Source organism: Podarcis filfolensis (assembly GCF_964270895.1).
Source record: "Podarcis filfolensis genome assembly, chromosome: Z".
NCBI classification, from domain to species: Eukaryota; Metazoa; Chordata; class Lepidosauria; order Squamata; family Lacertidae; genus Podarcis; species Podarcis filfolensis.
Window position 1 is genome coordinate 38,272,550 of NC_139617.1, and position 13,863 is coordinate 38,286,412.

The following is a 13,863-nucleotide window of genomic DNA, read 5'->3' on the forward strand; positions in this document are numbered from 1 at the left end:
ATGATGCTGCTAGTCAGTGCAGACATTATGGAGCCAGATGGAGTCAGGGTTTGATTGGGTATAAGGTATACCCCCCCCCAAACAAATCAGGAATAGAAGCCCAGAATGATAGAATTGTAGAGTTGGAAGGAACCTCGGAATCTAGTCCAACCCACTATAGTGCAGGAATCTCAACTAAAGCATCCATGACAGATGGTCACCCAACCTCTGCTTAAGCACCTCCAGTGGAATAGAATCTACCTTCTCCTGAATAATAATAATAATAATAATAATAATAATTATTATTATTATTATAATTTATTATTTCTACCCCGCCCATCTGGCTGGTTTCCCCAGCCATTCTGGGCGGCTTCCAATAGAAGGTTAAAAATGAGGAAGTCTGTTCTACTGTCAAACAGCTCTTACCATCAGAAAGTTCTTCCCATTGTTTAGTCAGAATCTACTTTCTTGTTCCTTGAAGCCATTAGTTTGGGTCCTACCCTCCACAAGGGACCACAAAAGATGGAAGTGACCCATGTCTCTCTGGATCTCCAAGAGGCTCTGCTGACGGGAGCTGGAGTCCAGTAACATCTGGAGGGTCATAAGTTCCCCACCTCTTATATAGAGAAGTGATGATGAATCCTCATATGCAGACTGAGTATACCTTTAAGGGTGGATGGAGGGGATGAGGTGAGTGTAAGTAATCTTCATGAATTCCTACTGGACTTTAGAGAAGCAGAATTATGGAGTTGATCCTTAATGTCCTTTTTATACATTCTATCCAAAGTCAACCTGTGGCCATCTGGAACACAAGAACACAGCTCCCTCATAGTGAGTCAGACCACTATCTATCTAGTTAAGTAATGCCAACACTGGCAGCAAATCTCTAGGATTTCAGTCATGGTGTCTCTCTCAGCCCTACTTGGAGATGCTGTTTGGGACTGAGCCTGGGACTTGCATGCAAAGATCCCTCTTAAGATCCAGCTCCTAGGGGCCGAGGTCCCTTTGGTTCAACCAATAAACTATTTGAGGGGGCTGCCTCCCCGAAGTTGATGGGTATTGCCATTCAAATTATGTTTGTGTGCTGTGTCATGTGATCAATTATGTGGGCGGGGCTTACCTGCCCCCCCAATAATGTATCCAAGTTGGCACCCCTCCTACCATTGAATTATTGTCTTTCATCTAAAAACAAAGTAAGACTCAATTCCCCATGGTTCTGAACAGGAGATGTTGAGGGTTGAACCTGAGACCTTCTGCATGCAAAGCAGATGTTCTACTGCTGAATTCCTTCATCTAAAAATAACAAGACTCCAGTCCTCATGGTTCTGATTAGGAGATGCTGGGAATTGAATTGGGGGTCTTCTTCATGCAAAGCAGATGCTCTGCCACTGAGTTATGGCCCTTCCCCAACACCCCATCACCTTTAGCAACTAACCAGTGATCATTAAGTTCTCCCCACCATGCCAGTAGCAGCATGTTCCTGCGGTCCCCACATGGCAGTGGGCGCACCCTCGCTCAGTTGCAGCTGCTGGTCCGTTTATAAATCACTGCATCACTCTGCCTGCATTTTAGCATTTAACGTGCCTTCGTCTGTGATCCTTAAAAGCTGAAATTAATGACAACCTTGCCGCCACTCATTAATAATTGCTTCATTACTGTATACGACTGCAGCCTCTTGACAATAACGGAGTTTGCTCGGGTATTTCTAATTATCTGGCATTTCAGCTTCCTAATGGAGGCCCCCCCCCAATTCCTCTCTGTGGAAGCAGCACAGGTTTGGGCCGAACGACACGGCACAGAAAGGACCCCAAACATCCTGTAGCCCTGGCATTTATTAATCATTCCAGGACAGAGGGGGGAAAAACAGGTCATGGACTGCAGGGGACCAGTGGACCTCCAACTGTGTAGTCTTCTACACATCAACTTAGAAGGAGGGAAGGGAGATGAATTCAATTCACATTTGAAGGGGCACCCACCTCATTCACATTCTCCAAAGCAATGTTGCCGAACTGATACACAGAAATCCTTTTGCGCTTCTCTGAATTTTGCAATGTAGTTCTGCAGCCAAGTAATGTGTACAATAATACATACACAAGAGTGAAGCCTATGCACTGAGATGCACTGAAATTTGTGGAGGGGATGTAGCTCAGAAGTAGAGCACCTGCTTTGCATGCAGAAGGTCCCAAGTTCAATCCCCGGCTTCACCAGGGCCTGGAGAGCTGCTGCCAGTCAGAATAGACAATACTGAGCTAGCTGCACCAATGGACTGGTTTGGGTATAGGTCAGTATACAAATAATAATAATAATAATAATAATAATAATAATAATAATAATAATAATAATTGTTATGTACTGAGTTGAATAGGATCCAAACTGCAGCAGTCTGATTGGTCCTAGAACAATAGGATCCAAAAGGCAGCAGTCTGATTGGTCCTAGAACAATAGGATTCAGAATGCAGCAGTCTGATTGGTCCTAGAACAATGCAGCAGTATGATTGGTTGGCAGGAACCACCCAATCATGCTCCAGATAAAAGTGAATCCACAACCTGATTGGCTTACAGTAGAATTCTGGAATTAGCCAATCATGTGCAGCCCATTGTGTAAATAATGTATATAAAGCAGATACTTTGAGGGGACATTCATTCATTCCTCCTCACCACTATGAGCTGAATAAAGAGCATGAAATCACTTTGTGACTCTAAGTATATTTCAATAATAATAATAATAATAATAATAATAATAATAATGCGACTCTGAGTATATTTCAATAATAATAATAATGATGATGATGATGATGATGATGTAGTGTCCAATGTTCACTAAAAGCCTGATGAATTTTCATGAGCACTTTTTTTTTTAAATGCAACAAACCAATGTGGAAATGTGGAGAGCTGTACAGGTTGCGACTGTTTAAGGCATGACTATTTGTTGCACAACTGTACACACACATATCACACTGACCCTGGAACTGGTTGGAAGAGGGTGGGGGGAAAAGGGTGGGCAGGCCTACACATTCTCCTGCAATGCATGGGGGGATGCACAGGAATGCAACCCCTGTGCAAAACAGCTGTTGTCTGTATTTATGATTGGAAAAAGCACCTGAACCATCTTCAAAGGCAGCCCCATGTTTAACACAAGGCAATAATCCAGCCAGGTGCTAACCAGAGCACTGGATCACCGTGCCCAGGTTAATTCAAGAATTCAAGACTTTTTTGTGGAAAATTGTATTTAATTTGGGCTCACCAACTCCTAAAAAATCTACAGCTTTTTACACTATGCAGCCAAACACTACACTGGCCCTCTGTTCAGAACACCAGCATGAATGATACACTGACTGCGAGCTGAACAGCTTGTGTGACTCTAGGCCTCATTTTCCTGGGATTCCCCATCCCCAACTCCCGAGAGGAGTTTTCAGACATTACAATGCTGACACCTCAATGGACAAACGTCTGCAAAGGGCATTTGCTGAGAATCTGCTGAGCATTGCAATCAAATTTGCCGAATCTCTCTAGGAAGTGGGAAAGACTGAGAGGTGGGGAGAAAGGAAGGGAAAAAGCAAAAACTGCCTGCAAAAGGATGGTTGGTTCCTCATCCCGTTTGGGGTGACCAGCTCAGCTATTGTGACGCAGAGCACCCCTCACCTACTCAAGAGGCTTGGCAGGTGCTTTTGCAAGGTAGCAGGGAAGGCTTTTGCTGTGCTACGTTGAAATTCCAGCTGCCCTCCTGTCTCGGGGTGGGGTGTGTAGAGAGAGATGAGGAGTGTGTGTGTGTAGCTAGAATTACAACCTACTCAGGTAATTAGCAAAATTCGGAGCAGACAGATTTCCGCTTGCACCGCTGGAACTTGTCACAGGGGACCTGCTAATTAAGCTGGCTTTGGAACTGGTTGCAACCGCTGCCACAGCAGAACAGAAAAGCCATATGCAGCTCCTTGGGGGTGGAGGCCTTGCTACCTTGTCTTGTCTGAAAGGTGCCATTCTGGTGGTCACAGACGCCAAGTGAACTGCTACCTCTCGTTACCAGAACAGCAGCCATGGGCAGCCCCCCCCCACGATGCTCGCAACAGAAAGGTGCTTTCTGTGTCCAGAAGACCACCTGTGTTTATTGTTCCCTGACAATCACCCCCTGGGGAAAGGTGTCCATAGCACTGTATTCTTTTTCCTATGTTCACCATGTGTACAAGGGCCGCTGCCCAGACCTGCATTAAAACAGATCCTCAGATTAGAAAATGAGAGTTAATTCCCCCTTAGGGATGGGGGGAGGCATCTGATTCAGCTGGCGTTTAAAGACAGACCTACCTAATTCACACATTCTGAAACAATTTGCAAACTGAAGCACAGTTCTCCAGCCAAGTAATGTGTACGGAAATGCACATACTTGGGCAAAGTGTGCAGATAAAGGCATGTGTTAGTGAAAATAATACAGAACACTACATTGTATTAGGGATAAATTGTTTTGCAAGAATATATATCTTAGCCAGGATTATATTCAAAAATGTGTAAATGAGGATAAATTTGCACTGAGACGCATATTCATGAGGAATATGAATGAGACTGATGTGGAAATGTGCAGGAGTTAAAGATTGGAAAAACAATAAACTGCCTGTCCCTAATTCTCCAAGATTCGGAGATTCTCAGCAGGGAATACTCTTCTCTCAGACGTTCACAGTCTGAATATAATCTTTAAGAAGTGAGTAGCTCAAATGCTGTTTGGGACTGCAACCCCCAACATCTGTGGCCAGTGGTCATGCTGGATGCGGCTGATGAGAGTTTGAGTCCAATAACATATTGAGGGCACCATGTTGGCGATTCCTGCTTTAAGTGACTGCTCATTTCTTTTTCTGTGGTCCTCAGCTTCCCCCTTCTGTGTCCACCCTCTTGGGCAAAGCAATGGCATCTAATAGCTGACAATGTCCATTGTGGCTCAGGCCATGCTGAAGAAGTATCCGCAAGGCAAGCCCGGCTTGAACCCTTCAGTCTGCCCCAGGGACAAACCCTATTTTGTAGGAGGTGTTAGGTGTGGTGCACCAGGAAAGGCTTTGCTCCCCACAACAAAAAGTCCTGAAATGATTTAGAAGAAGCATAAAATACAGGAAGAAAAATACACAAATGCATTAAAAACACAGCCAGAATATAATATCCAATTGTTTGTGCTGCGCAAAAAGTCTGATGCTCTAATGATGACAATGTTGGAGCCAGCTGGGCCTTACTGAGGAGAGAAGAGGTGCTGCAGAATAGTCCTCTCATTGCCAGACTAAGGACCACCCTCAGAGGTGTGCAGGGTGCTGGACTAGATGACCCTTGGGGTCCCTTCCAACTCTACAGTTCTATGATTTGATTAAACTATGTATGGAAGAACCAGACTGAAATACTCCTGAACAAACAGGAAAATAATACCTGGGATATAGCAATGTCTGAGCATCTCACCAGACACAGGAGAGCAATTAAAGGCATAGCGAATAGAGACACCTTCCAAGGAACAGGGACCCCTTTCTTTAACTATGTTAATGACCAAAATCAAGTCCTTATTATACCACCTGCTCCATCTTCACAGCGGAGAGGTCAAGTAATAGGTTTGAACTCTGAATGTGTGAATTTATGTCTGAAGTCAATGGGCAGAACAAACACTATTAGATGTACTGCTGGATGTTCAATGGTTATTGTTATTGTATTTGTTTAGAAAACCAATAAAAATTGTTTTAAAAACCCACTATGTATGGCATACAGAAAACAGATAGAGAGACCTTTCTTCCCACCCTCTGCCATGATACTGTTGGGGAAATCTTCTTCTTCTTCTTTGGCGATCACTTGTAGCCGAGTAAGAGTGTCTTCCATAAACACGGTTTGAACAATGAGTCCATAAGTGACTGTGGAGGCCAGTTCTGGATCCACACTTCCTTCCACAGTGGGGACATTGGTTTCCGGGTGGGAGCTGATCACGGTGTGGATTTGCCAAGCGTGCCTTCCTCCTAGCACGTTTCTCCCTTGCGTCTTGAGTTTGAGTGTCTTCAAAGCCCATGACACCTTTGGTAAAGGCTGGTCTCCAACTGGAGCGCTCGCAGGCCAGTGTTTCCCAGTTGTTGGTGTTTATATGACTTATTTTAGATTTGCCTTGAGACTGTCTTTAAACTCTTTTGTTGAGCACCAGTATTACGCTTTCCATTTTTAAGTTTGGAATAGAGTAATTGCTTTGGGGTTCCAGCTGCCCGGAACAGCCCACTGAAGGCAGACACCAATTGTCAGCAAAACAGGACATTTATTTAGGCATTGCAAGACTGGTGCGACATAGCCTAAACCAGCAAGTAGTTGGGGGGCAGCACACTAAATATGAAAAAGAGCATAAGCATTCCTGTGCAAAGGGAAGCAAAGGGCAGTTGTGTCCATATTTGGCAATACTTCCTTCTACTAGCTTCCATTGGGGTAAGGCATACCAACTTCTTATATTTCCCTCCTCCCTTTGTCCTTAACAGTTATAGCAGCTGGTCCTGCTCACATGTCCTTCTGTCCTTATCTCAAGGTTCTCTTGCAAACAAAACCTTCACATTTCAACCTTCACTTCCTCAGCCCTTCTCATACACATTTCAATTTTATTTAATTCGTTAATTCCTTTATAATTTTATTCTTCTTCCACAGTGTCAACAAAACTATCAGGACAAGTAAAAGGAAAGGTTTGTTCATATTTGCATGAACTACTACATATTTTGGAAAGCTTCGTTCACTATGCATTCGGACGCCTCTTAAGATATCGTAACCCAATTCAGCATAATGGTTCCTGAGATCTAAGAGTAATATTTCATCTATGTTTGGCTACAGTCAGAGGGTTTTTTGAATCAAGATGGCAGACTGAACCTTTGAAAGCTGCAATGATTTTAACCACTGACTAAAAAACAGCACTGAGTTTTTCTTCTTACTTACAATTCCCAACCAATGCCAGATATGAGGCTCCTACTTCACTTATACTTCTGCTGCCCCAATATGTGGTCAAATAGCTTAAAGGGGGAATTAGATTAATCTAGGGTTGCCATAGGTCCTGATTTTCCCAGACATTTTCCCGATTTCTGCCCAGACACTGCGGCTGACTGCAGTATTCTGGATATGTTTGGGAAAATCTGGTTTGCTGAGCTGATGGGTTATGAAACATGATAGCTAAAGAGAACCTCCATGTGCAAAGGCAACCTACCTCTGAGTTCTATATGCTGAGGATGAACAATTGAAGAAAGGCTGCTGTGCTCATGTCCTGCTTGTCAGCTTCCCAGAAGTATCTGGTTGGCCACAATGGAAAAGAGAATGTTAGACTGAGTCTCTCTTGGATCTGATCAAGTGCAGCTCTTTTTAAGACCTTATGAAAAAGGAGTTAGGCACACCCATGGAGTGAACTTACCAACAGCTGTTAGCCATGACAGTTAATGGAGTTTCTAGGTTCAGGTCAGGACCCAGGGTATCTCAGAATGCCAGTTGCTGAGGAATAACAGTAGGAAAGAGCTATTGCCTTCTCAGCCTTACCTTTGGGCTTTCTATAGTCATTTGGAGAAGGAGGTGCTGGACTTGATAGGGCTTTTGTCCTGATCCTAAAGGGCTCTAACTTTGGTTAGACATACATCTATTTTGACAAAATGGCAAGAGACCAGTGCAATTCAGTACTGGCAGCTAAATAAAGCAACAATGGGCAAACCAGGGGTGGAATAATTCTTAATTCCTTGCCAAGCTGCTTGGAGAAATGCTGGCAGTAGCCAGAGGTGGAATCAGCCACACCTTCCCCAGATGTGATCACTCATGCTGGTTGTTCCTAAACACCTTTCTGGAGGAGACATTAACTTTGTTGGGGTGATGCTCTTGGGCCCCTCTCCCCTCGGCACACCTGAGAGAGGCCCTCCTCATTTGCTGTTAAAAAAAATCTATTGTGACTTGTCAGAAAAAGTGAATAAACGAGGGCATTATTTTTTCATTCTGGAGCTGAGCGTCTGTTTGCCTAATCAAGAGAGAGAGCCAGGAGAGTCAACCACGGTTGACGCACACATTTTATTTAACTTTTCCTCTGTCAAAAGGAGTTTAAATGTGTAATGAACAGGCCAGGGCGATTTGAAATATAATCCCATTACTCTGATGAGATTACCAAGGCTGGGAGAGTTCACAAATCATGCTTAGGGCTTTTTATAGCCAACATCACCCTGTTGAGATTTTTACATTTAAAGCAAGAGGTGTGCAGCAAGAATAAAACGTGACAAGGAGACCTGCTTTAACCATTCACTCGCCCGATCTGCAGGCAACTGACTCTCTGCCCATCTCCAAAGGAGGAGCCAGTCTGGGAAGAGCAGTCTCTGTGCTAATTCTAAAGGGTGGCCTATATATGCATCAGACTGAGGTGGTAGAGCCCTGAGGTAGCTGAAGGGATTATACCACTTTGTCCTTCCAGCTGGGGCTTTTTTGGATTTCCCCCCAGACACTGCTCACATCTTCAGATCTGTCTGTGGCTATACGGTCTAGGAAGTTGGAAAAGAAAGCAATCATTCTGTTCCTTTTTTAATGCTAGATCGAAGTCTAGCCGTCACCTTTCAACTCTTGACATTGTAGTGCATTTGGGTGAGAGGCAAGTCTCCTGCTTGAAATCTTTATCTTCCCCTGGCACGTGATGACATGTGGGTGTGCCATACATTTTTGGATGCTGCCTCAGTCCACAGCGACCATTGGCAAGTCCCAGTGTTCCTGGCCCCGAATGCATTGTTGAACTGAACGTGCTCCAGTGGAGATTCCCAGAATCTTCTGCAGTGAGCCAAGGAGGAGGGGCAAAGGTTCCATAGCAGAGGCATTAAGGATTCTTAGCAAACAAAGCCGATGTATATGTGTGTATGGGGGTGCAGAAGGGATCTCTAATGGCAGGAAGTTTTGAGCGCCACTGCTTTATAGCCTCCCTCCAGAGAGTCCCTCCTCCTCCTCTTTTGGTGCATCGTAAAAACCTTTTGCCTGGCTCCCAGTTGCGGCAGAGGCCATGAAGAAGGCCATTTGGCACTCGAGCTGATGATTTAAGCAGCATTAATTTCAGCCGAAGCTCTCTCCTGAAATGTAGCAACAACTCTGGGAGGCAGATTCCTCTGGAAATTCATGGTTCCATTACAGACATGTCTCTGTGAATAACTGCCCCCATTAATCTTGGCTGGGCTGCACCCAAGCATTGCCTTAATGAGGTTCCTTCCTTCTGGTTTCTCCCAGAGGGTGGGCTCGAGAGCCTGGGCATCTCACTCCTTGGGGAGAAAGTGCTCTGAACTCTCTCCAGGCCTCCCAAGAAGGTGCATGGCAGGGAAAGGAGTTCCTGCCACACAATATACCAGGAAGTGGGTGGCCCAAAGGCCAAATCCAGTTCACAACCAAGAAACAGCCTGCCTTGTAATTTGGTGCCTCTGGAAAGAAATAAATGGCTTCCCAGGGATTAGATGGGTTCCCACTGCAGTGGAGCTACAACCTCTATAGGGCTGTCCTGGGTTATGCCATGACAGCTCAGTTGGTTGTCTACCAGCCTTTAAAGCAGCAGGTTAGTTAAAGGTAGTCAAAAATCCCATGAGAAGTCACCACAGTGCCAACTTATTCACCATGAAGCAGAACTTTGGTGCCTGCACATGCAGCTTGGAATTCTCCCTCTAAACCTGAACTGCCAGTCTGCTGAGCATACCATAAATAAATGGGAAAGTCTCAGAAGCCAGAAGAGGGATGAGTTGGATTTCTAGCAATCGGGAAATGGGATTGCAGTGTCATACTTGCCATTCCTAGCAGAGCTGGTTAGGTGTGAGTTGGGAGATCCACAAATGAAATCATACCTTATTACTTGGCTTGAGCCATGAACTTAGTAGGTCACAAATAGCCTCTCAGCCTCAGCTCCTTCATTGCAATGTTTTCATGTTAATAAACCAGAACTACCTTATAGGGCTGTTGCATGGAGGATCAGTGAAAACCTGTAGGAGGACAGGCGTGGAATGAGGTGGTAGAATGGGCCAAACCACTTCAGATTGTAGGTGGAGAGATTTCTCTTTTTAATACTTTCCCCCACCCCACAAAACTCCCTGCAAAATGGCATTTGGGCACCTGCAACAAACAGGTTCTATCACCACCTTTTGCTAACTGAGCTAGCTTCAGCACTCTCATCAGCTCATTCTGTTGCAGGTAAGATCCAGAAAGGACAACAGGCTTCCCCCCTGAGACAGTCTATACACCTGATAGATGCAGGGGTGCAGTGGAAGTGATCTGAAGTGCTACAAAAAAGCTCTCCCTATCTCTTGAAGGACAAAGAGTCTAATCCAGTGCATAGTTTAACTATGGAACTCGCTCCCACAGGAGGCAGTGATGGCCAACAACCTAGATAACTTTTTTTAAAAGTTACACAAATTAAGAGAGGAGTGGGCTTGTAATGCCTATTAGCTGTGATGGCTGTGTTCTGCCTCTACGTCCCAAGGCAGCAATGCATCTGAAAAGAAGCTGCTGTAAACCACAGAAGAGGAGACAGGAGTCGTCTAATCCTGCTTGCTGCCTCCCCACTGGAACATCTGGTTGGCCACTGTGAGAATGTGATGCTGGACTAGATGGGCCACTCTTCTAGTCCAGCAAACTCTTCTTATGTTCTTACATATGGCTTGACAACCATATGTCAGGAGTGCTCTGATGGTGTTTCCTGCTTGGCAGGGGGCTGGACTCGATGGCCCTTGTGGTCTCTTCCAACTCTATGATTCTATGATTCTCTGAATCTGGCCCATCAGAGATACGTGCTTTATCCTACACCCCTCCCTCCCTGCTGACCACATCCCTGGCCCTGCTCTAAGGACGAATTGACCAACCTATTTTGGCTCTCTCCATTTTTCATTTTTCCAATCTTAAATTCAGTTAGTTCTCCACATTTCTGCAAGCGATTTGCAATTTTCTTACTAAAATCTGGACGGACATTCGTCCACATTTTAGTGCAAATTTCTGCCAATAATTTCTGTATGCAGCTTTGTCTAATATACACATTTTTTGGGAGTAGTTTCACTTAATACAATGCATTTCTGTATGCTATTTTCCCCTATTTTTAACACACACCTTCCTCTCATACATGCATTTCTGTACACACTGGTTGGTTGGAGAGCTGCATCTGATTTTCAAAGGATAGTAGTGTTTTAGGTTCATGTATTAGTTTGAGAAAATGCCAATTAGGCAGGCTTTTACAAAATAAATAAAAATGCATGCAACAACTGAATTTCTCCTCTGTTGTCATGAAAAGTCCAGAGCAATGGATGATTTGAGACATGTATGTGTGTATGTTTCAGAGTAAAGAAAAACAGTACATGGTTCACAGCAGAAGACAACGAATTTGGGATAACAAGACCAGCCGACTTTCCCATCTTTGACCACACCACTGAAAGAACCAATCACTAAAATTAAGACATTGAAAAAGAGTACAATTTGTTTATTAGTAACAAAAATGGATACATTTGTCCTGTTTGTTGGTTTTTAGGAAATTTGATCATGTCAGCAGCGATACGTTTGTCTTTGTGGGTTTGTCTGTGAGCTGTGCGCTCCTGTGTGTGTGTGTAGGCTACAAACAAGGGCCATTCGGTTTTCACCTCTGGACTTTATTTTTTTGCGATCCTATGGCACTTTCCTTGCAACTGTACCTTGGAGATTTCTACAAAAACAAACAGACAAACAGACAAACAGACAAACAAACAAACAAACAAACAAACAGGAAGTCAAGCCTATAGAGGCCTCTATTGGCCCCAGCGGGAGACATTGAAAGCCCAACTATGTCCTCTTTGGGGCTGATATGGCTCTTTTTTCTTTTCCTATGAAAGGGCAAAGCCCATTGCCAAAAGCGGCTGTGTAAAATATGTCATGTCGACCTGTAAAATAATAATACCTGTAAAATAATTACTATGCTGGCTGGCCACTAGCCACCAGAATTCATGAGTCCCTCTTGTCCCAGAGGGAGCGTTTCCTACTTATTCCCAAGCAGGGCAGCTGGACTCCAGACAAGTCTAGACTTCACTGCTGCCCTGATTTCTTTTCCTTTTGGAAGCTGAAGCTGGTCCTTCGACTCAGTTTTCTTTGCTTTTGAGCCAAGTAATCTGCTCGTGTTGTACTGGCACGGGATTCCAGGATATAGTTCACCTATTGGGGGAAAAACACAGAGGAAGAGCTGTTTACTTTTAAGGCAGCAGCATGAGAAAGTCCTGCTCCTGAGCAGGCTTACTTGGAAAACAAGCCCCACTGATTTCAAACAGGGCTTGCTTCACAGTAGGCAGGATTATCCTAGAAGGGATTTAAAAAAAAATAATTTAATCTCGGCCTCCCATGGTTTTTTGCATGCTTGTGGCTTGCTATAAGAAAATGCCAACCCTGACTGAGAGCTGTTTCAAGTAGCAGAGTCTTAACACACATTTCAGCTCTTAAAAAACATCACCCACTTACCCCTGGGAAGGTATCCATCCTTCCAAGAAGTGACTTTTGACATTTGCTCATCCCACAAAAAAACAGAAGCCGAGTATTGGCTGGGGCTAGTAAGAGTTGTAGTCAAAAACAGCTGGAGGGCAGCAGGCTGTTGAAGGCTGTTCAGTGCCCTTCTCCCACCACCCCATCTCAATCCAAAACCAGAAGCCTAGCCGATTATAGCATTCTGTCCCCTACAGGGCCATCTTAGAGAGACAATTCTTGTTTACAGGCTTCTTTCCCTAATGTTAACATCCTTAGGGGAAAGGGCACAGAGCTCAGTGGTAGAGCATTTGCTTTGCATGCGAAAGTCCCAGGTTCAATTCCTGGAATCCACAGGTAGAGAGTGCCCAAAATCCCAGAGAACCCCTGCCAGTCAGTGTAGACAAGAGTGAGCTAGATGGACCAAGGGCCTGACTTGGTATAAGGCAGCTACCTATGTTTCTATCCAGAAAACTGGCACTGATCACTCTTTGACTGATAAACACTGTTACTCAGGTTTGCATCCAGTGTAAGTCCTAATCAGAATACTCACTGAAATTGGCTGGCATAGCTAATTTAGGTGCATTTATTTCAATGGGTCCCGTCTGAGTAGAACTGACTTGGACACATTCCTCAGCAAGGTGCTGCTGTACTGAGCATGAGCCATTAAATAGTCTGCAATAAAGGCCACTTTATTCTACCAGGCCACTTCTTTCCTTACGAAGTTTGTGGTCTTGGTTGTTTTTTATGTGCCTAGGATGTTTTGGCACATGTTACTTGATGGAGGCATTTTTAAATGATATTTAGCAAGCCAGCTCTTCCTTAAAATTTATTATCTCCCAGTGCTTGGGCGATAATCACATAGATAATTTTAATGGAAGGTTAATGCAAAAATCAAAAGATAAAAACGCCCTTTGCTCCGCCATTAGCTGGTTAATATGCTGTGGCATGAAATCTCACCCAATTTTATGCACCGCAGGGTGTTTCTCTTCTGTTGCAGATGAAGCTGTGGGGGCTAGGGGTGGATTGGAAGAATATATCTAAATAGATATATATCTATATGCCCATGTATATGTATGTATGGAGGTTTCGTGGTAAGTGGAGTCTCAGGTCTTTTATTTCTTGATCATGCAAAGGATCTAACTGGAGAAGTACGAGCCAAGCTCCATCCCTTCCTCTACAGAAATAAATGGATTAATCAGCGAATTCATGAACCAACCAACCCCAAACAAAATCATCACCACGACCCAGGTTGCACTTTGTGTATGTTGCATGTGACTTAGCTCACTTGGATGAGTTGCCTGCCAACCAGAAAGTAATTTCATTTGATTTTAATTTAGTATATTTCACATTTTATTTCACCATTTTGCCATGAAGCATGGTGCAGTATGTACAGTGGTACCTCGGGTTAAGTACTTAATTTGTTCCGGAGGTCCGTTCTTAACCTGAAACTGT

General features: G+C 44.2%; 1 protein-coding gene and 1 long non-coding RNA gene across 17 annotated transcripts in view; one reads left to right on the forward strand and one right to left on the reverse strand.

Annotated features, from left to right (window-relative positions):
- Positions 1 to 530: 530 nt before the first annotated feature.
- On the forward strand, positions 531 to 11,685 carry LOC310754811. The gene is made up of 2 exons (XR_014544045.1): positions 531 to 669; positions 11,268 to 11,685. It is a non-coding gene; the product is annotated as an uncharacterized lncRNA (long non-coding RNA).
- The window catches only part of MAPKAP1 (MAPK associated protein 1), a 180,867-nt gene continuing 178,396 nt past the window's right edge, over positions 11,393 to 13,863 (reverse strand). For 14 of the 16 annotated variants that reach the window (XR_014543994.1, XR_014543995.1, XR_014543996.1 and 11 more), the window contains one exon: positions 11,393 to 12,108. Coding sequence is in view for 8 of the 16 variants with exons in the window: in XM_083597002.1 (XP_083453128.1) it covers positions 11,983 to 12,108 (126 nt within the window). In the remaining 8 variants the exon portion in view is untranslated. The remainder of the gene's footprint in view (positions 12,109 to 13,863) is intronic. The other 2 variants (XR_014544000.1, XR_014544001.1) reach the window with 1 other exon arrangement.